Genomic DNA, 26887 nt, shown 5'->3' with positions numbered 1-26887 from the left:
AACAACAAAAATCCTATCCTGTACTAAGTATCATGCTCTGTAGCTGGAATGTAAGCATGCCAAATACACACAAGCCCATAATCTAACTATAACCCCCACCTTTCTTTCTACCATTGCACAACAAATGGTACCCCTCGTAATCCTCAAAGATGCAGTGGAGGCTGAAGTGGGCTACTTGAACCGATTCAAGAGTCACTGTACATCACTCATCCTGGATTGTCCTTGCAGTATTTTGGCTTCAGGCAGAAACAGCCTTGGCTACAAATCCAATTTCCTACCGACTTCTGTACTGGAGTTCTCTATACTCCAAACCAAGCCCTTCCACCCAGGGAGGGCAGCCACATGCATCCTTTGGCATTCCAGCTGGGCAGCTCATAAAGGTTGTTAGAGCACACAGTAAACACACACACACTGTGTACACTCGCAGCTTGGGACATACCAGCAATAGTTTTTTTGAAAGCTGCTTTTTCTTATACCAGTTGGGCCTCTTAAGGAGTTTTTTAAGAGACAGTCTTGAGCCCTGCAAACCAACAGCAAATCAAGGGGGCTTTTTAAGCTACTGAATTTGCTACAGAGATGTGTGCTGGTGAAAACAACAGGGTGTCAACACTACTGGGGCTGTGAATTCAGGCTTCCAAGTCCCACAAAGCTCCTCTGGCCTTTCAGTCATGCAGGCACAGAACCACTTATTGCACAGGTGGCATTAAAACAAGTTCGTGGGAGATAAATCCAACAAGGACTACTAGTCAGGACGGTTGCTTAGGTACTACCCCTGGGTTCAGCTGGAGTCTGCTTCTGAATATCAGATGTAGGAGAGCTGTGTACTGTTCCCCCTGCTTGTGAACTCCCCAGAGGCCAATGGTGGATCATTGTGGGTAACAAAGTGCTGGGCCAGGTAGGCCTTTGGCTTGATCTGGCAGAGCTTTTTTTGTGTCCTAGTGCCCTGTGGCCCCTCACCTACCCCTTTAAAATGTGCCCTGTAAAGCTGAGTACACCTCCTGCTCCATCCTGCAAGAAGTCCAGGTATCTTGGTACCCTGGAGAGCTTTTGCAGTTCCTTGGCTCCTGCTCACCCATGGATCCCAGGACCAGCAAGAGAGCACATCCCCATCTCCAGGACAGCAAGGCAATCCCACCCTGCTTGAAGCCATCGCTCTACTGCCACCATCAGACAGGCCCATGACGACTCAGGCAGCCAGGTCACCTTGCCCTCCTGTTCCAAAACATCACAATCACCACCCCACAAGGGTCCCTCCCCATTCCTCACTTAGGCCAAGCAACCTGTTCAATACCATGACATGCCAGTCATCACCAGCCTCCATGACAGGAACCACTACTAAAATAGCAGCAAGAGCAGGAGGAAGGAGAGGATGGCCTGTATCTCAACCATTCTGCTCTCTGGGGAGAGGCTTCTACTCAGAGTAAGGAAGGTTGCACTCAGAGCTGGTCAGACAGGAGAAGCTTAGCAGAAATCCTACCTTCTGTGGGGCATCGTGCTCTGCCACCAGCCACTCCAGTTCCGAGGCGGCAGGCAGCTGCATCCCTTCAAACTGCTTCAGCAAGCCCATGGCCACAGCCTCTGCTGAGGTGGAGTGGAGAAAGGAGTGGAAGCTGCTAAACAGAGCGGGAGAGATGGGTTCCAACACAGAGAAATGAATCCTTTTCCCCTTCCTTCAAACCTCCCCTGGAAACCCACCTATTCTGTGAAGTTTTTAGCGGAACACCCCACACCACATCATCCCTGCTGAAATGAAGCCTCCAAGGCATGCAACTGCATCTGCTCACATTCATCCCATGCTACTGTTCTCTCCCTCTAGGAGAGAGGCTAGAGAGGCTCCCTCTAGGATCTAGGCTTAGAACTACTGAGTGTGTGTGTGTGGGGAGGAGCTTATGTTTCTATGTAGATGGCACCGAGTAAATAATAAGTAGGGTGTCAGTTCCTTCAACACTGTCAGGAGATCATGCAATTTGTGGCTGCGTGACCTAAACCTCCACCCACTCCTGAGTGCAGACACTTGCTGTCTCAAGCCCTGTGAGTTTGCTCTGCTGCTTAAAAATGCGCAGTATAAAAAATGGGTAGTATAAAATGTGAACACGAACGAACGAACTACCTTGCTAGGACGCTCCAATCAGTTCTGCCCCACGAGGGCTCTTTATCAGAGCAGTCAGTCTCTCAGCAAGTCTTTGCTGAAGGACCTGAGCCCACACCTTCCACCTGCTGGCTTCTGATTTTGATTCACTTTCCTGTCCAGGCCACTCACTCCATTTACAGGCAGCCAGTCTACTTTGAACCAGTCACTGGACCCCAAGAACGAGACTTAACCCTGCCAGGATCTCTACAACCTGCTGTCTGCCCCTAACTTTCTTCACACTTCTGGGCTGCCCTTTTAGGAAGTCAACCTGGAAAATAAGTCTGAGACCTGATCCTGCCTGAACTGATCCAAATGGTCCAGATTTTGGCTCTCCCTTAGCCCTTAACAGCTTTTAGGTGCATCACTGACAGGTGAAGCCTACTGAAGCCTTCATTAAAGCCACAGACCTTCTCCTGCCCCAACTACTGCTGCTCTCCTTCCAGCTTAAAGTTTCCCAGTATTGGGGGGGGGGGCAGGTACATACGTGGAGCCAGAAGAGAGGAAGGACTTCTTGCTGGGAGTTGCATTCCTCTTGATGTCTGCATCTGTTACAGTGTGGGGAGGAAGGGGGGGAAAAACAAATGTAGCAATTACCTTCTCGGACAGGCACTGATTGGGATGCACACACACCATGCTGTTTCAGCAAGGAATTGGTCTAGAATTGGAAAAGGCAACTTTGGCAGTAAGCCAGGGGCGCTGCTTCTTCTTCTTCTACTTAACATAACAGGTCAACAGAAAGACTGCACAAAACTCTGTCCACTGTCGGTGTCACCCCTAATGAGTTCCTCGACAAGGATGCCAGAGTGTGGTTCAAGGTTTCCAGCAGAAAGTGGGTGGCACAATAGTGGAGGCCTTACATGAGAAGTAGGTAAGTGGTGCCCCTTGGGTCTCACCAGCTCCTGCCTCCAATTTTATCTTCTCAGCCTGCCCCAACTTGTACCAGGTTGCAAGTTGAGGCACCATTTCTTAGCGGGTACTTTGAAAATTTTTGGCCAGTGCAAAGGCCTCATCAGGCAGTGCAGAGGCCTCCCAGATCACCCAGTGACTCTATGGGAGTGGCAACTCCCAGGTACAGAGTGGTGCTTATGGTCTGGGTGGTGCTATTTTCTGGACAGACCAAAAGAAGTGAGTGGGTCCTGCCCTTCTTTTCTCACTGGTAGGAGCCACTCTCACTGGGAAATGAGCAAGTCACTTCCTGAAAGGAAGAGCGAATGCCAGATCCATCAGCTATGATGTAAGGAGCATTCTGACCTCTCCCTGACTAAACTTTTTGGCTTCTGTCCCCCAAGCTGCTTGAACAGGCAGAGCCTGGATCAGTTGCCTCTTACTGGTTTAAGTCACAATGCAGTCACATCAAACTCCATTTTGCAGTAGTCGCTAGGATAAATGGCTTTTTAAAAACCACATGGATGACAGGACAACTGATAGCCAGAACCACCACCTCCATTTGAACAATGCAGAATCACTGACTGCAGGATACTGTGGGAGAGCAAAGTGGAACAGAATCACAGTTTTGCCCTGCTTGTCACAGTGCCTGAGCACTGCTGGCAGACAAGATGCTGAGCAAGCCACGTCATCAGTCTGACCTCACATGCTAATTCTTAAGGTCTAAGGTGGCTTTGTTGTCCTCTAGTTGTTCACCCTGAACAATGCCATCTATTGCTACCAGCAATGAGCAGCTAAGAGGCCTAGAGCCACAGGAAATAAGCAAGACTACAGGAGCATTAGGATAGCAAGCTTACAAGCCACACCAGGGTCTAGTCACTAAATTGTTACTCACTGCAAAAAGCACAGACATGCGGATATAAGTTAGTTACATAGAATTAGTAAAGAGGTTTAGTCAGTGTGTGAGAAAATATTTCAGCATGACTAGGCCATTCTGTACTCAAGTGTGACAACTCACCAGGTACTCAATAATACACCTTGATTTTAAGGCTTTGGATGAACTTATGATGAAGTACCTGGTGGGCTGCAACACATCACAGCACTTTCCTAATGGACCCCATGGAGTAGGTGTGCCTTCCTGGCTGGCATGAATGTGCTGCAGGACACGGGATGGAAAACAGACTTCTCTCTCTCTCACCCACTTCCCTCTACAAGCCCTCACTGTACCTATGAAGAGGAAGCAAGGAAAGCCAGCTCTTAAAGGGTCATATCACCTGGGTGGCCAAACCATCTGAAGCCAGCAGTTGCGGCATCAGTCTCCCCAAGACTATAAGGGAGAAAAACCCAGACTACACAAGACACCTGCATTCCACTCACAAGACAAATTCTTGAGGGAACACAGCAAGCAGAGATGAAATCATTTGCAAGACTGAAAACTGAAGGCCCACACTGGACATGCCAAGTCTTGGCTTCATTTCCCCACCCCACCCCCCACAGCACGCTCATGGCATCATGAGAGAATATGGCAGCGTGGAACTCCAGCAGCCACTGATTGTAAAAGCCCACAGCCTAAGGAAAGGTACTTATGGCCACAGATGAGGGTGTGGATGGCGTTTCTGTCATTTGTGAGTGAGCTTGTATCACCACAGTATAAGTGCTCATGAGATTTAGGCCTCATTCTCTCAGAGGTGGCAAACCTAAACCTGGGTTAGATTTTTACTGTGGGTGGGAACTCAAGTGACTGAAAGCTCTTCCATGCCAAAAACAAATTTTTCCACATAGAAACTGCCATGGTAGCCTAGCCTCTTCCATTACATGCTAGTTAGTGCACTTGGTGGGGGGGGGGAGTATGGAAAAGCCTTCCAGTCCATCAGTTGCCACCTGCAGTCTGAAATGGTACAGCCCAAACGTAGTTATGACCTCAGTAAGAACTAGACAGAATGAAACTCACTAGTAAGGCAGCTGGGTCTTCAGTGACACATACAGGCACATGCTTCCAGATGTGTACACTCTCAGCAAAACAAACATTCATGTTACGTTTATATGAGGAAAGTGTATGCCACCCTGTCCCCCTTATATTAACACGTACACCCATCTGGGAAATGTGCCACATGTGAAATGGACATGATCTCCTCAAGTCATGGGTAGCGAGTTTCTCAGAGGCACCTGGCTGACCACTCTTGGAGACAGAATTCTGGATTAGGTGGACCCTCATGGCTGAATGCAGCAAGGAAATTGTTACTCAAACTTGGAAGGCCACTAAACCTGAGCAACTACTGAGGCAACAGGGGAAGCTGAAACAAAGGCATTCTCTACTATACCTTTGCCAAAGGACTAGCCATAAAGTTGAGATTTGCGTAAGCAACAAACTTAAAATGGAGGTTTACAATAGTTGCACCTTCATACTGATGCTGTACTATTTGTGATGTTCCTATGAGAACTCATGCTAAAACTACAGAAGCTCCTTGCAGTCCTGTAGGGCTGGCCTTTATAATGACAGAAGGGAGAGAAGCCAGGGGAATTCTGTAATGTGAACACTACAGGAAAGCTTTGAGGTTAAATGCGGCATATCCCAAAAGGGATCTAACCAGATGTGCCCGGAGGACGCACAGACTGACTGACACGCACATGTACACACTTGGGAGTTGTGTTACTACCTGAAAACAAGGAAGCCATTGAGACGGACAGGCCGTTCTTGGACATTTGAATCAGGTTAGATCCATCGTTACCATCTGCATGATACGGTGATGACAAAATATGGCATGTCAGCAGGAGGAGGGGGGGTACAAGCACAACACAAGTGAGGATAGGAGAGCCCCAAGAGCACGGGACCATCCTTCCGCCAGACCAGTGGTTTTCAAACTCTCTGCCTTGAGGGAACCCTTTCTGTGTTGACTTGTATGCCAGATGTCTGTGCATTGCAGAGGATTCTGGGGCATATTCTCAGGTCCACACAGGGCACTGGCCAGGCCAGCAGGGTCTCATCTTGTCATCCTGTGTACACTATATGTGCACCCTAACACAACCAACACCCCCCACAGTTGTACATTATAGGGGAATATCAGCAGTGGTAGGCAAGGTGCCCTTCAAAAAGCTTATTTGCCATTACTGATCTTAAGAAGGGGGCCCCAAAATACGTTTGTAAACCACTGATCTAGGTGGGGGAAGAAGAGTCCACTCACCTGCAGCTCTTGACACTCCCCAAAACACAGTATTCCAGAAACAACCTGACACCTCACAGCTTCCCTCTTTGTGGCTCTTGAAATACTTAGACATTTGGTTGGCTTAAAAATGATGTTGAAACATCAAGTCAACTTTTTGAAGTGGCTCAATGCTAAAAAAAGACCAATCCCAACACCTCTGGTTCTCTAAACATTTGACAAAGCAGAACCAAAAGCATGAAAACCTGCACTTCTGACACACTCAGAGGAATGGAGCCACTGCAAGACAGTTGCAAAGTTGAGACACCCCTCCTAGAGGTCTCTGCTTCTGATGATGCCACACCAGCCCCTTCTGTTCTTGGCAGAGCACATCATGGAGTGTGAGAGAGTGAGGGTGAGGCAAGGAGAGAAGAGCAAAGAAAAGGCAGCCTCTGCAGCCAATAGCAGCACATCTTCTCATTGCTCAGACCAGGGAATAGCACCTGACCCGTTCTGGGCCATTAGTGCAAGGTGGCTTCCTCAGGTGATGTCTGTGCAGCTCTTTTCTTTGGCCAGAGACAGGGCACACAGGTTAAATCTCTGAAGTCACCAATTCAACATCCACTGCAGGTTCCAGTCCCAATAAGCTTGTTTGGTCATATGGAACCTATGTTCTTACCTTTCACTTGAGCCAGACCCTTGGTCCATCTGGTTCAATGATGTCTACACTGACTGGCACTGCCTCGCCAAGACAGGGAGAGACAGGGTTCTGTTTCAGAAAGGGGTCTTTCCCACCATACCTAGAGACGCCAGGGATGGAACTTGGGACCTCCTGAACGCAAAGCAGGTGCTGTACCCACTGAGTTACACTCTAGCCTTTCCAGTGCTGGCACTGGCTGAGTGGTCCACATCAGCATCCAATTTTTGACAAGAGGAAAAGTGTGGATCTCCATACTTCCAACTTTTTAAATTTACATTCCATCTTTCTTTTTGGAGGCTATCACATTTCCTCCCCCCCCCACACACACACACAAAACCTGTCTTTAAAGGGGCTGCATTACAACAGCTTCAAGATGTAATAAGCTTGCCACAAGCAAGTCTGTTTTCAAATTTGACAAGGTTTGACATCACTGAAAAGAACCAATTCATGATGGAAACTTTGGTACATCAATAAAATTCACAATCACACTGCAAAAAAAAAAAACAACCCACCTCTGAAACCATCACTTGCTCCTTCCCATTTTGCCTGCTACTTTGGCAGCCAAGGACCAAAATACTGCTAGTCAGTGAAGGCAGGTAAAGACACCTCTATCAGTGGCATAGCTAGAGGGGAGGTAAAGCACTAAGTTTTGCAGGGAGCCTCACTACAGCATGCAAGCAATCCCTCCCCCTGACCTTTGGAGCCATTCTGGGCAGGGGAGTGTCATGGATATGTACATGTTAGGCCTTGGTTAGCATGTGGAGCCTGAACCAAACCAAGTCAGTAACGGAGAAGCGGCTTGCAGCTCGTAGCTGCAAGAATGTGAGTAAACAAACAAAAAGATTATTGTCTCTCCTTTGCTGGCCAGAAAGGACAGACAAGAATTACAACCCATTGGAATGTTAGCACCGCTGCAGACAGAAAGGCACCTTATCAAGCTGGTGAAGTGCAGCTGTGGATCTCCAGTTTGGGGGGGGGGGGTAAGAACTAGGAGGGCTAGCAACCAAGCCAACTTCGGGAAGTTTCTGTCCTCAAAAGTTTCTGATTGGACAGTCTAAATAAGTATGAAGTCACCTCAGTGCTATTAGCATAAGAAGTATAATAATGAGTGCCCCAAAGGGTGTGTCTGCTCCTTCTTAGACAGAGGTTTTGGGTGCAACATCCTGCACGCTGGAGCTCCATTGTCCACCGTGGGCATCTGGCCTCACCGGTAGCCTGGAGCTAAAAGATCTACAAGAGAAGCTGACCCAGGTGAGAGTTAGGAATTAATAATGATAGCCAGCTAGCTTTATTATTTTGTTGCTGATATGTTTCCTAGATGTTTATGCCTCTAGCATTTGCTGCCTTATGTAACTGTATGTACTTAATAAACTGAAACCTCTTTTACCAAGTTGTTTCATTGTCTGTTGGAGACAAAGGTTCAGAATCCTGCCTAGCTGTTCAGCAAGCTACCAAGTGCTCATTGAGGTCTAGTAACTTGAGGACTGAAGCTTTAATTGGAGAAGGAGCTCAGTGCCTGCAAGGGATAGAGTTAAGCCTAGAGGGTCTCAGTGTCCCTGGACTGAGGCACTGGCACATACAGGGTGGTGGCAGTACTACTGGACAGGGGGGCCTTGAGGGCTTTAGGGTTCGAGAACCAATAACTCTGAGCACCCCAAACCCCCCTAAGTTTGCGACAGGGAGCAAAACAGAGGCATACAACTCCGTTTTGCTCCCCTCACCCAGAATGGCTCTGAAGGGCAGGGCCACTTGTACGCTGCAGTGAGGCTCCCTGCAAAACTTAGTGATTTGCACCCCCTCTAGCTACGCCACTGACCTCTTGTTGTTGGCAACCTTCAGTCTTGAAAGACTCTGATACCGCGCTCTGAATGGTGGTTCTGGCACAGCGTCTAGTGTGGCTGAAAAGGCCGATTTGGGAGTGACAATCCCTTCCACACTGGGAGCAAGTGCAGTCTGTCCCTGGTCTGTCTCCCTGGCTATGGGCCTTCCTTCTTTGCCTCTTAGCCTCAGACTGCTGGCCAAGTGTCTCTTCAAACTGGGAAAGGCCATGCTACTAAGACAGCATGTTTCTGAGGGCTGTGTCAACTCTGCCTGGCCCCGTAGGTCTACTGCTATTTACTGTAGCGAACATGTCAGAACAAAAGAGGCAACCCAGCCTAGCATCCTGTCTCCAACAAGTGTCTCTTCAAACTGGGAGAGGCCATGCTGCACAGCCTGCCTCCAAGTGGCATGCTCAGAGGCCCCTTCAGAACTGTATAGAGGCCTACCAACAAGGGGGTCACAGCTCAGTGCCAGAACATACAGTAGGTAGAAAGTTCTAAGTTCAGCCTCCAGTATCTCCAGTTACTCAGACAGCAGGGCCTTTGAGATACACTACCAGTCTGAGTGGGTAATCCCAGCGAGATGAAATAATGACCTAAGTACAAGGCAGCTTCATACATTCAGAGGAAGAAGCAGAAGCTGAGGACTCACTCTAGCTATTCCGACTTACCTCGAATCTCATATTCATCCACCTCTTCTGCAGAACCCGAATCAGACAGGTGTGTTGAGTCTCGAGAGCTGAAATGGGACCCACTGTCTGTTGCCATAAGACCTGAGAGAACAGGGCAGAGTGAGAAACGCTGTAGGACCCAATCATGAAGGTTCCCCAACTACATCACTGAGAATTCAAAATCAATGAAAAAAAACAAGTGAGGATCCTTCAAGTTTCTCTGACTTCCATACTGAGGGCCCAACTTTTCAGAATCCCTCCTCGTGAGACATATTTAAAGGTAAGTCACCCTCAGATAATTCATCAGTACACAACACTTTCCAACAGATAAGTGTTAATGACAGAGACAAGGAAAGCACACAGACTCAACAGAGCCCATGTCAGGTTCACAGCCCACCTTTTTATAAGCTGATTGCTAGAATAGGACAATCATAGCAGCATTTGCATTTGTTGTGCTCTTTACTTTGAGGCCAAGCGCAAGATGACAAGACACAAATCTTACAAACAGACATGCAGCAAGAGGGACGCACGGTAGGCAGCCTGCTCTAGAAGGAAGCACTCACTGTCCAAGCCCATCTCCCGGTACGCTGGGTGAAGGTGCCGGGTCCTGATCTGCTGCCGCCGGATGCGGATCTTTTGCTTGAGCTCCTGGATCTCCTTGTCGCTGTCCTCTTCCTCCTCATCCAACTGCCGGCTCATCATGTTGCACTTCATTAGTTCAATGGCCGCGATGAGCGACTCGGAGATACTGAAGTGAGCATTTTCCTGGGGTGGAAAAAGAGGACAAGCCAAATCAAAGCTTTGCGCAGGAGGCAGCAGCAAAGAGGGACTCTCTATTTACCAAGGAAGCAGTTACGCATTTGCCAAGAAATTGACAAGGGATTTTAGCAGAGGCTGGGTGAAGCGACAGCCATCTTGATCTCCTTCATCCCTCCAGCCCAACAAAACTCATGAAGCCCTATCAGCAGAATTTGGTATCCAGCACAGAAATCAGTATCCTCACAAAGTGTTACTGTTTTTCCTAAAAGAGCACCCCCGCTAAGCCAAAGACCCATCTAGTCCAACACTGTGTTTCCCAAAGAGACCTACCAGTTACCCTCTGGGAAGCCCACAACCAGGAGGGAAAGGCACAATTCTTCACCATCACTGCTCCCCTGCAACTGGTACTGATAAGCTTTTGGAGGTTTGAACTTTGTCCAGTCAGACGACAGACTATTTGTCCCCAACAGTACTTAGAGGCATACTTCCTCTGGACTTTAAGGTAGCATACAGCCATCATGACTAGTAGCCAGTGATAATTTCCATGAATTTGTCCAATTTCTTTTTAAATTAGTCTTCCAAACTAATTGCTATCACCACATCTTGTGATGGAGAATTCCATAGGTTAATTACACAACTACTTCTACCTCCTATGGTTGGGGACATGTTAAAAGATACAAAGGTTTTAGAACACACACATCAAAGGAGAGCCCGGTGGCTTTTATCTTTGTAATTTTGGGCAGATCAATCCTCTTCTTCGGACCACTTCTATAATGTACACCAATACCCCCCTCGTTCATGATCCTCATTTTGCTCCTTCCATCTCAAAGCTAAACTAGACATGACAGAATTTCCCAGAGGTTTTTCTTTTAGATGAAAACAGTTGCACGCAACATCTCACCCCCCCTCCCAATCTGAATCAGGACGGTGGTGCTAGCTGAGGAGGTGGGAGAAAGATACACGTAGCAAACTGGCACCTCTGTTCCACCCCCACAAGGCAACCAGCAGTTGTGAGTGGGGGGAAGGCAGGATTTCACAGCAAAACACACTTCTACAATGCAAGATACGCATCCTATCAAACTGTTCTCACTTGGGAAACAACTGGAAAATGCAGACAGCGCATGGCTCAGTCTCAGGATAAAAAATACAGCTGGAGGCTGAGCAGGATTTTATCTGCTGGGGGTGGGTTCCCCATCTCACACAATGATCACCCCAAACAGAGCAAATTATGCAAATAAGTAGATGTATGCAAAGTGGCATAATGTAATCAAAGCACACATTTCATGTTACTGCAACACAGAATTTGGAGGGTGTTTAATGCAGAATACATTCAGACTTGCTTTAAGGTGAAGGTATTTCTAAAACAGAGCAAAAACATGTAAAGAATTGCTGGGAAAGGTAAGCATGTTGTGAGCCCTTTTCCATCCTTGCTTGCGCTGCTTAACCTTTAGTAGATACAGTGGGCACATTCATGCAGGTTAAGTTTAATTCCTTCCAACACCTACCTTTTCCAAGTCTGCGCAGCTGCCAAAATCTTGCTCTGACAAGTAACTTATCAGAGACTGGCCTTCTGAGGGTCTCCGGAACATCCCTTCACCAGAGTTCAGATACTGCCCGGTATCTGGAGAAAAGAAAATTGTTCTTCAAACTGCAACAACTTTATGCCAGGAATAAAGTGTCAGGAATGGACTCCTGCAAACATGGAGGAACCAGAGCTCAAGCACCTGGTGGCAGAAGCAACAAGTCAGCTGAAAAGATTTGCAAGGACCACTGAGTACTGGCCTTGGCAAGTGCTTCTCTGCCATTCTACAGGGCATAACAGATCTCAATTGGCTGAAAGAGAGGTCATATGGGTAGAGAGTTACAGGTTCAATCCCTTGCACTTCTAGTTAAAAGGATCTCAAGAAGCAGAACTGGGAAAGTCCTCTGCTTGTGGTTTTGAACAGCCAGCTTCACACAGAGAAGACAGTATTGGGCTGGGAGGACCAAGGGAACTTCTCTATATTATCCCATTGCAACCAGTAGGTAATTGGGCCCCATGTCTCAACAGGAAAAAAACACCAGTTTGGCTCCTGACATCCAGTTCCTTCCAATGCACTTCTTGTGCTCAGTATTTGTTTTCCCCCTTGTTGTGTTGCAGTTTGGCTCATCCGCCGTTCTCCCTACATTCTTGGCCTGTACTCATTTTTGCCTTGGTTAGAAGGGTGTTTTAATGCCTTTTTTCTTAAAAGACTTGCATGCAGAGAGGCTCCTGTCAGATTTGGCACTCTTAACATTGTTGGAGAAAATGACTCCAACATGACATCTCCAAATGTCATGTTTTAGAACTTTCTGGTCACCACGCAAAGCCCCACATTCTGTCACTTGTACACATTCCCAACTTTAGCATCAGGTTCTAGCAACTCCTACAAAGTCACGCAATACTTCTACTCAAAACCTGCAGATCCAAAGAATGGTTTTCATTGGACTTAAACTGGTGGCTGAGTTTGAAGTTGCTTCTTGTGATACTTTGGGTCTAGGGCTGCAGAATTCATAGGTGACAAGTTCCCTATTGAGCAGGACCCTTAACTGTTACAAACAGGTGGGCTTCTTTAGGTTTTTCTTGCCTGGAACCCAGCAGCCTGCAGTGATCCTGCAGTCACACACACCCCTTGTTGTTGGCAGGGTAGGACCAAGGCAACATTTGATGCATTACATTTGATCTGAAAAGATCTTTGCAGACACATTAAGCAGAGTGCTCAAGCACCATTCCACTCCCAGGAGCTTCTGGCGTTCATAGCTGCCCTGAAGCCTGAGCTCTGGTCTTGCTTTTGTGCCATGACCCCCTTGAGCCCCAGAATCTTTATCAGAGCTCTGCTGAATCTTATTTTTAGCAAAGTATTTAGCTTTGGTGACAGTTCTAGTGTCTGGCTCTGACAGCTAGTAGTCACTGACAACACATCTCCAACCAAGACTGTCTGCTACAGCTACACAACCTCTTATTTCTCCATGCTGCCAGCCTCAACATGGATGGCTGGATGAATTTGTTAACCCCACAAACCAGGCATGTAAAAGACCTACTGTGCTCACCATATTCCATGTAGACAGAACCAGGTGTGGTCACTTCACTGCTCTGCACTGAGTATGTCATGCTGCCTTTCAGCCTGGAGAGGTCTCCATTAGACTCTAAGCAAAAATGAATGGAGGTCATCAACTGCTGTGATCAGAAACACCCTCAAACAAGAGACAACAAAGCTTCATGAAATAAAATTATGCATCATGGAAAGTTATGAAAAAAAACATCAACAGGCAGGAGGGAACAAGAACATTTAGGCCACCAGGTAGTGAAAAAGAAACATGGCAAACACCAGCACTGTGGGGCAAACTTCCAAGGAGATGAGGGAAATCATGCAGAAGAGATACTCAGAACGCTACTCCAGCTGTCATTCTACAAGTTGTAACCGTGGAGCTTGGGACTGGGAAAGTAAACTTTCAGCCTAGAGAGTCACAGGTAAGTTGCCCTCTCGGCCTCTGTGGTGTCCACTGTAGAAGAGCAATGGCATCGACCCTTCCAAACAAACAAGGCAAAGGACAGAAGCAACAGGTTGGAAGCATTATATGGCTAGTGGCTGCCTGCTGGTAGTCATTTGCATCTTTTTAGATTGTGAGCCCTTTTGGGACAGGGAGCCATTGAGTTATTTGATTTTTCTCTGTAAACCGCTTTGTGAACTTTTAGTTGAAAAGCGGTATATAAATACTGTTAATAATAATAATTATTATTATATAAAATGATTCTCAGCCAGTGGCGCTGGCTGAAAAATGGCTACACCCAATGAGGAAACCAGAATCCCTTGATCCACTATTAAGAATCCATCTACAGATGTAGCAGGAATATGTGATGCTGGTTTTCCTGAACTGGACCACATCACTCTCCAGGTGGGGAAACAATATGTAAACACCTACCCTAGAACCCTTCTTGACAAGCCAGTTTCCTATCTGTAGTTCCCCCTCACCCCACAAAGGAGCTCAACGTCCCTGCCAACAGCATAACAGTATGCTCCAAGAAAAACAGCACCATGAGATACTTCTGCAGGGGTAGACTGGCTTGATAAAGGGGGGCCCAAACCAAGTCAGCTTAGAGGAGCTTATGCAGCTGAAAGGAGCAAGCTTAATTTAGGCTCCATAAGAAAAACCTCAGTAATGCACTCTTAGTATGGAGCTTCTCTTGATAACTGTGATGAAACTTCTGCTAGTACAGCAGTATTAAACTACAAAGTCCTAAATGGTTTGAAACCAACAAACCAAAGATTGCCTTCTCTCTTCCTGAAACATCTAGACCAAGTCACTGCTAGAGCTCTAACCCAGTTGGACCATAGAGTGGCTGGTCTCCAGCATTCTCCTAGCACACAAGATTTGCCCTGAGTATGGACTACTATGGAACAAATATGAAAACAAAGCTGTCTTTGAGGTACACTGGGAAAGCATCACAGTCAGATCTGAGCATGAACTAGGCCTCCATCATACCCCATGTTCCAAGAATAACAGATTCTACTGGAAAGCAGTTGGTTTTAGCCCTTTAACACAGCTGCTGTTTGAATGACGAGGAGGAGGAGGGGAACGAGGAGGAGGTGATGGTGAAAAACCAAGATGAGTCAGAATATGCATCTAGAACATGCAATGGCAATCAAGAGTAGAGAACAAGGCAATGGGGACACTGGTGTCAACTCCAAGAACTCATAACATCAGGCTCAAGTAAGGCCCAATTCATGGGTTAAATTTTTCCCACATGGGAAGGCTCCTCTCTGCAAACTACATGCAATAACTACATGTGTGTGTATTTTGCTGTGTGTACATGTAGTATGCATGTACTGGGAAACAGTGATCAATTGCAATACCCCAAGGTGTACAAACACACGCAAGTGTTAGACTCAATAGTCTTTGTAGGAAGTTGCAAGTGATAATCTATACGGAATTGCTTTTTATGTAGGAAAAACCTAATGGATAAAGCAGCCTTTACAGCAAAGAGAAACCAATACAGTAAGCTGACATTTTTTGATGTTGTAACCAGTCTTGTGAATACTCCAAGATGGGTCAAGATTTTGTTACTGCAAAATCTTTGCCATAAAGATTATGTAAAGGAGTGATAGGACATGGTCTTTGAACTTGTTGAGATGCACATTGGAGCATTTCCTGTACCAGAAAACCAAGTTATGATGGCTTCATATGTCAAGGTGATTGTAGGGACCAACTCAAAAAGTAGCACACAAATACTCTTCCCTCCTTTACTATATATTACTGTTCCTCTCCTGTTTGTGGAAGCCTCAACCTCTCCAAGTGAGGAAGGCCAGCATGCAATGTCTTGCCAGCAGGCCTGAAGTCACTGAGTTGGAATTTAATGTTTGCTGCTGCTCAAATCAAGGACGGCAGATCTCTTCCAAATTCGACAACTCAAAAGGCCTTGAGGAAGGCCACTGGGCTGAGCATTCTCAACATGCAAATTCTCAATTTTTCCAGCAGATGCTTTTTGGTCTTGACACCAGAGTTCTCATGGAAGGCCTTGAGCTCAGCGCGGCAGATGTAGATGAGGGGAGTTTGCAACAGCTGCCTCCCAAACCTGCTATGGGCTCTTCCATTATAATGCTGATGTCCCTGTGCTCTCCTGAGAGCAGGCAGCAAAGCAGAAGAGAAGGGAAGGAAATTAGAGAGGATAGTTATTTACCAAAGGAGAACCCCACTCATTCCCTGGGGGAGACAATACCTTTGCCTCACCTTTCTAAGACCCAGCCATTGCCCAAACCTCAGAGAACACTTAGGATGGAAATTCCCAGATCCTTAGAGCACTTTCCTTCAAAGGGAAGTTGTGTTCAAGAGCTAGAGGACTCCAGGCAGACTGGTGAGAGTGGTGGAACTAGAGGACCAAGGGCAGAATGGCTGTGAATCAGCCAATGGTTGAAATCTCATCTCTGCCTAGAGCTCTCTAGGTGGTCTCAGACAAGCCACTCTCCTCAGCTGTGCTATAAACAACACCATAAGGAAACCATGCCCAAGGAAGCATTACGAGAGCCACTGCTGCATATAAATGCTAACTGGTATTATTAGTAAGGGGAAACAAAGATAGAAAAATAGGATAAGCAGGTGCTATGGAGAGCTTTAAAAAGAACAGCCAAAGAGGTTATATGAGACACGGAATAGGATGGGAAGCCAGCAAAGGCATTTGAGGAGTGGCACCCTGTAATCTGAATGGTGGGAGAAATGAATTATTTTGGCGAATATCAGAGAGAACAGAGTCAAGATATAGCTCAACTTGGGGCCCCACAACTTTTTAGTCAACATCAACTCTGCGTTTTAGCCAACAGTTCTGGAGGTCCAGCTTTTCTGATCTTTTCGCTTGCATTGCTTTCACCCCTCCTCAGTCTGTATACAATCTCAGCTCTTAAACAATCTCCTCCTACCACACTGTTTCTTAAGGCCTGCTTGTAAAATACATCCACGCATCAAGGAAGCGGGATCACCAAGTTGGGTACCAGTTAAAGGGGGAAACTTGGGACACTTCTGCTACCCATTATGACCTCTCCCACGCAACTCCTATCTTCTGGGTCAGTCCCCTGCACAGGCACCCTATTCCACATGACACAGGCAGCACCTAATACAGTGCGGGGGCTATCAATGGTTTCAGCACTGGCAGCTAAACCCACGGTCCATAATAGCAGTGCCTACCATAGCAGGTGAAAGCTTAAATTCACATTACCCCCACGCCAGCCTTACCGTGAGATTTCCCAAAAGCCACATTGGTGTCTGAGTGGGAGCGCACGTGACTCCCCTTGAGCATCCTTTGGGGGGCTGACGTTTGTCCCTCTGAAAAACTGGATCTGCGCAAGAGGCCCATTCCTCGGGCGCTCCCACCGTGACCACCATCGCCACTTGTTCCCGGTTCCCCCAAGGAGGAAACAGACCCCTGCTTCTGAGAGCTGCTGGATGAGAACAGATTGGAGGTGCTGCTCTCAACACTGTTGGTGGTGGTCGTGCTGGATCCGCTCTGGCTGCTGCAGGTTCGGCTGGGCCGGCCCAAGTTCCCAATTGCCAGGTACTCTGGGCCGTCCGTGTCATCCTGGCCGGTTGCCCAGGGGTCACTGGCTTGGTCACCTGATGCGCCGGCACTCATCTCATCAGCAGGAGAAGAGGAGTCTTTTGGGCAAGAGACAGTGAGGTGAGGAAGAGGGGTGGCGAGGCATTGGGGGAACCTGCCCTCCAGCTGCCAATGGGATGAGGCACACAGGGCATTTTCCTGAGGCTGGTTGGCACTGCTGCAAACCAAAGTGCTTGACAGTCTCCTGTCTGGAAAGAGGCAGAGAAAGAAAAGTTTAGAAACCTCAGGGGTGAAATGGGACACAAAAGCCTGACTTGACCAGTGCAAGCTCTGGAGCTCTTAGGAATCTGTGATGTTCCAAATTTCAGACTACCACACAAGCTACGATTTTTAAAAATTTATCTTAGTATATACTTTTTTCCCATTCCCTCCAATATTTCAATCCCATGTCAGGGAAATCAGTCTGCCCCCAATCGGCCAGCCCTACTATATCAACCCACCTAGCCTAGTGATTTTCAACCCTTTTTATTTCAAGGCGCACTGACAAGGTGCCAGAACTGTCAAGACACGCCATCAATTTTTTTGACACTTATTTTGACTAATAAATGACCCTCCTTCAAACTCCTACAGCACACTTGCATACCATTTGCGGCACACCAATGTGCCGCAGCACATGGGTTGAAAATTGCTGATCTAGCCCTTCATCCTGTTTCCAGCAGAGGTAAGTGACTGGTCCTCCTCTAGGAAACACACAAGTAGACCATGAAGGCAACAACCCTCTCCTTGTGTGGCCCTTCAGCAAATGGCATTCAGCAACTGTGCATGGCTTCTGAAGACCAAGTCAAACACACAGCTGAGGTCTTATGGAAACAATTCATATTGAAACCGGCTTTGCAAGACCACAATTAAAGTAAACACCTTCTCTTTGGGGAACATTTCCCCCCCAGCAAAGAAGGAGGCAGCTTGTCTCTTTTTACCTTGGATACTGGCAGATGCTGAGCGAAGACCTGAGAAGGAGCCAAAATACCGGTGGGTTGTGCACTCAGCAGGAGGGGTGCATACAGGCCCAGGAAGCGCAGTGAGACTTTGGCTCTTTGTCACAGGAGCCTCGCTTTTCCTGGCAAACTGAAGCAAGAAAGACCTGGTCAACATGACAGACGGGAACCAAGTCATGGAACCAGAGCCAGAGGGTATCCAAAGCATCATCTGAACCTATCGAGGAACATCTTCTGCACTGTCTGCCTGGGAACTCCAGAGCATCTGCCAAAGAAGCCTCCTGCGTTAGCAGAGGATTCCAAGGAATATTCAAGCACCCCAATCCCAGGGGCATGCCTCAGTGGCCACAAGTACTGGAGAACACTCCCCGTCATCTGTGCTGTGGGGGAAGGGGAGCAGGGGTGGGCAGGCTGCCTTTCAAGTAAGAGATCGCTGGTCATTATTGATCTTCTCAGTGAAGAAACCTAAATAAGCGTCTGAGGAATTTCAGAGTTCCCCATCACACAGTTTGAAACGCACCAGTTAAATCTACATCCCCAGAGATTGTGTGTCTAAAGAATCCCTGACATCAATCCAAGTTTCTTTTTAAAAACTCCAAGGAAACAGCAGCCTTCCCAGCTCACCAAGGGGCAAGTTTAGCTTATTCCACTGCTTTTCTGAAGGGTTAGCCTATCAGCCTCTTTGCAGATTAACGGCCTCTTGTCTGATCCTCAGTAAACAGCATGAACAAGGACACCTTCTTTTCCACCTGAAAATGGGTTTAGCAAGTAACTCACCCTGGAGGCATTTTTACATGTCATAGGCATGTGGCTAACTGCAAGGCTAGAGACAATTGAAGAAAGCTCCCTGGGCTCCATCTGCAGGACCAACACTTCTAACCCCTTTGCAGCTAGCTAAGCAGTTCCTCCAAGCCAGATGTTTTGCCATGCTCTCCCCAACTGCTCTGGGGCATTTAGCTTCCAAACAATCAGACAGCTTCTTCAGAAGGAGATACTATGTGAAGGCCTACCAGAAAGCAACACCGGGCAAAAGGAGGGAAGAAGTGTCCAGCAAGAGACACAGACTAATAAGAGAGAAGGACACTCTCACCATCGATGTATCTATTTGAGCCAGCAGCCGGGGATTGTTCTGTTCCACAGACTCCAAGCACTGTAGCATGACTGCAACGTGGGCATCACTAAGTAGAAAAGCTGAGTCTGCAAAAGAAAAGGGGGGAAGGGAGGGAAACTCAGATACAGTCTATGGTTTTCAGAGTGACCCACTGAATGTTTTCCAGTGATCCAATCCTCTGAGCTTGTATTGGAGAATGCAAGGGAGGGGGTCAGAAGAGAACAGCAGTACAGGAGACTTTCAGGGGGAAGAAGGGCTCTTGCTAAAGGTCGCAGATCTACTTATTCAGATTGCCACCCTGATCTATAAAAAAAATGTTTGCTAAGACCACAAGTTTTGTTTAAACCTTTGCAAAAATAGGAAATACTGAATTGGAATCTAAAGAGTCGCTGCAACTGCTCAACTCTGGATGCAAAGCCAGTCACACACTACACATTCCAGGTGTTGGAGTCTCCAGCAAGAAACAGACCCATCACAGCAAACAGCCTACCAGATCCCCTCTTTCTGAGTGATCAGCAGGAGATTCAAAGCAGATAAAAGAAAGCCTTCCTCCGGACCATGCATAATTCATTTACGGAATTCACCCCCAATGACTGCACGGTTTTAAAAAGGAATGAGACAGGTTCTTGGAGGAGAGGTCTACCAGTGGCTGCCAGCTATGAACGTTCTGTAAAGCCTCCAGGTTCAAGAGCAGACTAGATTGGACTAGATGGACCTATGCCCTGATCCAGTGGGGCTGTTCTTATGTTCTTAGATTCGTGGGAAGACAGACTGCCTCCATCAATTGCTTGTGGGCTTTCTAGAGACAACCATCTGGCCACCTGAAAAACCAAATGCTGGACAAGGTAGGCCTTAGGCTGGATAACAGGATGGCGTAATGCAGAGAAATTCCCTTTTGCTTAAAGAGGAGACTGAGAGAAAGAAAACTTTCAATAAGAGGTTATGGTTTTATTACAAAGGAACAAAGGTAAAAATAATGCACAAGGAGAAATAATAAAGGTATGTTTCCTGGTCCTAATGACTGGATACAGTGTACCTAGCTTTCATGGCGGCTGCATGTGAAGAGTATTTGGTGCTTCCAAGGAAATCAGAAAAAGGAAGGGGGTTGTAGGGAAGGATATTAGGGGTCCCTGCTGTGCCAACCCCATAGCTAAAGATGGGAAGAGAAGGGGAGAAAGGGGAGGGAGAAATGAAAGAGTTCAAGGCGCAAGATAGTTACTTGTCCTGTAGAGCAGTTGGGGGGGAAGTCCCGTGGAGAGGACCTTCTGACACAACATACTGTAGATACTCGCCTATAGGGCAATAAATTTGTCCCAGCAGATCGCTCCTGAATCTACCCTTTGCCTTATCTGCGGGGCCACTAGGGGTCAGGGCTGTTTCAGGCACACTGCTGAGCAGCTGCGGTGCTGCTGGGGAGGGTGACGTGCCACCCACTCCCCCACCCCCACTATGCGGGGAGCCTGATGGAGCTGCTGCTCGCACCTCAAGCGCCTCTCCCTCCTTCCCACCTCCTTCCCACCTGGAGCAGGGAGACTGACAGAACTGCTCCACTCGCCTGCTGCTCCCTCCTTCCCAAGTGGAGTGGGGAGCTTGCCCGTTGCTGCTCCTGGGCATTGCAGTCCCACCAGCTCAGGCTCCCCAGCCTGGTCTCCTTGGCTCTGACTTCCTCCTCCTCCACCCCTGCTCATCTTCACAAGGACAGGAAAAGGGAACAGGAGTCTGGAGCATGTCCCATGCGTGCCCTCAGTGGGGCTTACTCCCAGGAAAGTGCGCATAGGATGGCAGCCTTTGAGCCCAAGCCAGTGCATGCCTACTCAGAAGTAAGTTCCATTATTGTCAATGGAGCTTACTCCCAGGAAAAGATTGTAGCTTGAAGATGGGGAGAGAAATGGGAGGGCTGCTTCTTCCTGCAGAGTCTACAGCTCTGCATCTGCTTCTTCCAAGCAAAAGGGAGGAGGGGAGCCCCCCACATAGCCAGCCAGCCTCCCGCCCGCCCACCCCCACTCCAGCACTGCCTGCTTCTCTCTGCCCTTCAGCCCCAGCCCCTCTCTTCCCTCCATCAGCCTTCACTCTGTTGTACTGTTTTCTCCCCCTTCTCTTCTCCCTTCCCCACTATCTCTGCCCCCTATTTACAAGCCATGCAATCAGGGAAACTGACCAGGAAACCCCCTGACAGCCTTGATCCTGCTGTAAATCAAGAGGAGGAAACAGCCCTCAGACCAGGTGAGGGTGGGCTTGTTGCAGCTTCAGGATGCACCTTCCCTGAAAGTGGGAACACTCCCATCAGATGTCTCACAAACTACAATTCAGAGCACCATTACTTAGGAATAACACCCAGGAAAGCAATGGGTCTGCTTCTGAGTAAATAGGGTTTCAGCTGTGTGCAGCTGCACTTGGTCACAGCCATTTGCTGTTGCTTGTCTCTGCTGTGAATTGAATTGCACACTCCCAGTTGTGTTCTGAGTTGTATGTTATATGTAGAGCTTCTGGCTTAAGAGCAGAACACTCTGCATTGTTTTGCATCAGAAGTGTCCTGAGAAATTCGAGTGATAGCTCACTTTTTTATGTTTTAGTTTTTTTCCTGTGCTGGTCTTCAATCACTGGTTCAAACATGAATTGATCACCAAAAATTAGCTATTGGTGGGGCTTTCACAGTCAACTAGCTGCCTCCCTTCCTGCCTTGCTGGCCCTGCAAGGCATTTTGGAGCACTGCCATTATTCCATCCTCTTTCAAGTACCCCTAAAGGTCCTGTTGAGTGCCCCTGGGGGTACATGAACGCCAGGTTGGGAACCACTGTTCTATTAGTATGTTGTTTACAGTGCAGTTACTCTTTGATAGTGTTTACAAAAAGATGGTGAAGACCAGAATTTAAAAGTTCATGAATAAAAATGAATCTTATGATCTGTTACTATATTTTTAATAAATTAGAGACTGTCAGTTCTTAGGTAACAATTACTGGGAGGTTATTTTTCAGGATCTGGCCTAGGGTAAAATCAGACAAAACTATAATCAGACACACACACCCCAAGTTAATGACCCCGACTTATCCGAGGGTCATAGAAAATTCTATGATTCTTGCCTCAAAACCTGCCCTGGAGTTATCTGTGAGATCGACTTATAGGCGGGTGCCTGCAGTAGATGGGCCTTGGAGAGAGAGGGAGAGAGGAAGACCTCTCTTATAAGGGCTTGGGAGATAAGTGCCTATGTGCTGAGCTGGAAGGTAGCTTTATTGCTGGTTGCTTAACACAATGCTGGGTGCTTGGAGTACTGCTTTCATATGTACAAGCATCCTGAAGTTTGAATGGGGATCAGGTATCAGTTATCAGCAAAAATCAATCAGGCGGTTGATGACTGGCTTCCTAGAAATGGGAACTTAACAAAGACTGTGTGGAAAAAATACAGGATGCGTTATTAATTATATTATATTATTATTATTATTAACTTTATTTATATCCCGCCTTTCTCCTCAAAGGGACCCAAGGCGGCTTACAACAATAATTTAAAACACACATTAAAAACAGAATTTAAAACTAGGTAAAAACATTAACAAACATGTTAATATGTAGGTACAATACGATGAATCAGAAAGAGAATTTCAACACTAAAATCATGGAAGGCAGTTCAAGTTTGCATACAGTAATGTAGGAGATGCTTAAACAGTGATTGGATTAACACAAGAATTCCTCCCATAAGGTGTGACTATGGAGGTTGTGTAAACTAACAATGAGCTTGTGGCTTGTCCAAAGTCCTGGAAATGTGGCCTGTATGCTGGAAGAACAGTTTAGCTTGCACGAAATTATAGTCCATAATAGAGCATAATCAGGTATAGAAAAAGAGAATCAAAGCTAAGAGACAAAGGGGGCATTTTCACATAACAGAGGCACACTCTGGCCTCTGGACCAGTGTCCTGCTCTGCTCTAGGCCAAGCACCAGTACAGGCTGCTCCTCCTCCACTGCTTGCCTGCCCGCCCCCACTCAGTTTTGCATAGCAGTTTACATTATTGTGGGGACTTGCCCTTGTCCAAGTCACTTGCGCCATATCGATTACATTCATTGTGTGTTTTGGATTTTTCAATCGCAATTTCACAGTTTTTGCGTGAGACACCATGGGGCAAAAGGCAAGTTACACACTGAAAAATACGTACCCACAGACGCATAAGCATTTCCCTGGAAAACGCAATGAGACAGTCTCATTTACTTTTGAAGGAACATGTCTCTAGTACGTTCTATGAATAGGGACAACACACACATCCCATCTCAACAGAGTAGTAGCAAAACAGACTCCACAGCTGTCTTCTGACAACAAAGGGGCTCTCAGACATGACCCTTCAGGGCGTGCCGGTTGGGCAGGGAACCCTAGCCAATTATGGTACCAGCTCCAGACACTGGAGGCTTTATACTCCAAGAATCAACAGCCTGTGATCATTAGAATACAAGAACAAAGAAGTTTTTTAATCTGCAAGAGTCAAGTAATAAACACCAAAAGGACACTTATTGTACTCCTTGCCATAAAGGCAGGATACTACAGAACTGGTTCTCACTAAGGCAGCAAACTTTGCCTGGACTATACCATGTTGGACTACAAGTGGAGGTTCATGACTGAAAGCTCCTCCATTATTTATTTTTAAAAATTCTTTCTCCTGCTCCCCCTCCTATTAGGGAGGCAGTACAAAGCAGCTAAAACAAATACTAACAATAAAGTACAAAGATTAAAACACAGAGATAAAGCAGAAAAATGGTGTCTAAAAGCAAGCAAAAACTGCAGCGACAAAACAGAAACACCCAACAGCGCCAGAAATCATGGAGGGGGCTAATGGAAATAAAAAGATTTCCAGCCAACGCCTGAACGGCAACAGTGACGGGCTGACCTCACCTCCTGGGGGAGGGAATTCCATAGTCTGGGGGCAACAGTCCTTTCATGCACCACCACTAGACCAGTAGTATTTCCATCAGTGGAGGGACACACAAGATGCCAGATCATAAGAACATAAGAGCCCTGCTGGATCAGGCCAAAGGCCCATCTAGTCTATCTTCCTGTGTCTCACAGTGGCCCACCAAGGTCACTTGGTCAATTTTGGGACAGACAGTTTCACATGAAGTTTCACATATGCCCCATCTCAACAGAATAAATTGCAAAATAAATTCTGCAGCTGTCTTATGATAACAAAGAGCTCTCCGATTTCAGTCTTATAAATAAACTAACACCCTCCATGTAGAAAACAAGCATGTCTAGGAGAAGGTGGGATAACAGTCCTTCTCACCAACATGCTAGTTTTCCATGCAAAAGCAGTAGGTGTTTTAATGGCGGCATATGCCCATCACACAAGCCCCACCTACCGCAGCCTCAGGGATTAGGCTCAAGTCCCTATGAGAAGTTCAACAGGGAAGACACATCCTTTCTTGCCTGAGATATGGCTATATCTAAGAAACGCATATTAAGTAAATGTTTTTAACTGTAGCTTTGCACCTCATGGGGAGTGAGTGAGCATTCACATACACGCCCACTGAACCCTCAATTTAACAGACTTCAGAAACAACCAGTGTTTTCTACTCCATTAAAAACCAGTCATATACGTTTTGAGCATGCACACCTACCTGCATTGACTTGAATGCATTCAGATTTAACGTGCTCTTGGCATTAATGGACAGCCCTTCCACCCATCTGAGGATTCACTGTGTACATGCATATAAAAATTACATGGTTTTTTCCCCAGTGTTACCTGGATAATGTGCTCTGTACAGTGGTTCTTTGTTGTAAAAGATACATTGCATTTTGACATGGCCAATGGCTGAAGTCTGTTATGTTACATAACCCCGCATGGCTCAGGTGACTGCACAGGGAAATAGAGAAGGAGCTTCCCTTCCTTCTTGCCCCAGGGAACTCAGCGTGCCAGACAGTCAGTCTCCCTACAGGCTCCAGTGTCCGCCAAACCAAGCCACTAGAAAGGGCAGCTCGGCTGCCATTCATCAGAGAGGTTACTACAGGATGCTTCACACTGCCAATTTCAACTTGACATTCAAAACTTAGAGAGCAGCATGAGCACTCCCCTGGTGGCTTTCTCCCTGGTGATGTCAAGCTTCCCAAAAGATGCTTCCCTACATCATCCTTTTGTTTCAAGCAACTGTCCAGACCTTTTACTGTTGAAGCTCTTCTGCACTTTCATTGTCATCACTGAAGACAGTTGCTTGGCGTTTTATAATCATTTATTTCTTTTATCCTTAAAACTGTTTTTGAATATTTGTATTGTCCGGAAAGACAGATGTTTGAGTTTATAAACAAATTGTACTCCTAAGCATGAAACCATCAAGGCGTTTGACTACAATTGTGCCACAACAGTCAAAGCTAAACAACAGGGGAACCCAGGATCGGCCTGTGAATCAGAAAACAGCGAGGCCTATTGGACTGACTTAACACACACGCATTCTGTGCAGTTCTCTGTGTCCTACATTCCTAAAGCCTGCCAAGGCCAAAGCAGTAGCTGGCAACAATGAGTGGCCAGGGGGACAAGGACTCCAGCCCCCTATTTCAGAAAAGAGCCCCTGCACTTAGTATCTTGCTAACCATTCCAGTCTAAGCCAGTTGAGGCATGAAGTACCAGATCAACCTGCTGCTTAGTTTGTGCAGCAGGATAGGGAGGACAAAAGAAAAGAGATTGCAGGGAGACACCTGGCTGGCACCATCCAACACCGCTGCCCCACTGCAACCACAGAGAACAGGCACCTTCAAAAATATTTCTCTAAGGATTCATACACTGCCCTTCAATAGAAATGCTTCTAGGGCAGCTGGAAACACACCACACAGTCATTAACAAACAAGGAGACCCTCTCCCTGTTCACCACCTGTCTCACATCAGGCAGTGGGGCACCCACAGAAGGGCCTCCAGAGAGTATCTCTGCACATGACCAGCTTGGCAAGGAATAGGTGCCCCACCCCACAGCCCAGCGCAAGCCATTTAGGCTTTCAAAAAGTACCAGTGCTGTGAATTGTGCTCAGAAATGGATGGGTGGTCCGTGAAGCTGCCTGAGCACAGGTCAGATACATTTCAGTTAATAGCCTAACGGCTGTGTTTTGATACATGATCAGTCTGGGGCTTTTAGCCTCGGCTGGCCAGAAACAGGCCCACAGAGCATGTGGGGGGAGGGGAGGGGAGAGACGCAAGCTGCGGTTGCCTGCAAACCATATTTGCCAGCAAGTGGCCAGTTGCTTACTGAGCGTATACAACATCTCAAAGCAGATTTCCTAACAGGAGAGAAGAGTGCCCAAATCATACGGATGGTAGAGGGGAAGAACAGCCGAGTGCCGCTTCTTTCTCACCTGCATAGAATTTCCGGATGTGCTGCTTGTTCCCCAGCAGCGGCTTCAGTTGAGCAGATAGGCAGTGGAACTGCAGGCTGTGCTGGAGCCACAGCTCTGCAACGGCTCGATTGTTGATGCCATCGGTGCCACACTGTCCATTCTCATGCAGGCTGATAAACTGGAAGACAGACGGCACTTCTGTGACAAAACAGGCAGCAACAGGCAGCAGTGTACACAGAACATGGTTGATAAACGCCCCTCACCTAGTAGCCTCTCACAGGCTCTCAGAAAGGATTAGCAGAAAACATCGC

General features: G+C 47.1%; 1 protein-coding gene across 4 annotated transcripts in view; it reads right to left on the bottom strand.

Annotated features, from left to right (window-relative positions):
- The window catches only part of RUBCN (rubicon autophagy regulator), a 56134-nt gene that overhangs the window by 12659 nt on the left and 16588 nt on the right, over nt 1-26887 (bottom strand). Inside the window, exons 4-14 of one of the 4 annotated variants that reach the window (XM_066621682.1) lie at nt 26595-26754; nt 19258-19364; nt 18150-18297; nt 16851-17420; nt 13176-13271; nt 11612-11727; nt 9911-10112; nt 9348-9449; nt 5674-5748; nt 2616-2676; nt 1478-1613 (exon numbers count right to left, since the gene is read on the bottom strand). In XM_066621682.1, the coding sequence (XP_066477779.1) occupies nt 1478-1613; nt 2616-2676; nt 5674-5748; nt 9348-9449; nt 9911-10112; nt 11612-11727; nt 13176-13271; nt 16851-17420; nt 18150-18297; nt 19258-19364; nt 26595-26754 (1773 nt within the window). The remainder of the gene's footprint in view (nt 1-1477; nt 1614-2615; nt 2677-5673; nt 5749-9347; nt 9450-9910; nt 10113-11611; nt 11728-13175; nt 13272-16850; nt 17421-18149; nt 18298-19257; nt 19365-26594; nt 26755-26887) is intronic. The other 3 variants (XM_066621683.1, XM_066621684.1, XM_066621685.1) reach the window with 3 other exon arrangements.

The sequence above is a fragment of the Tiliqua scincoides genome, chromosome 3 (assembly GCF_035046505.1).
Source record: "Tiliqua scincoides isolate rTilSci1 chromosome 3, rTilSci1.hap2, whole genome shotgun sequence".
In the NCBI taxonomy this organism is placed as follows: domain Eukaryota; kingdom Metazoa; phylum Chordata; class Lepidosauria; order Squamata; family Scincidae; genus Tiliqua; species Tiliqua scincoides.
This window is presented reverse-complemented; position numbering and strand designations above follow the sequence as displayed.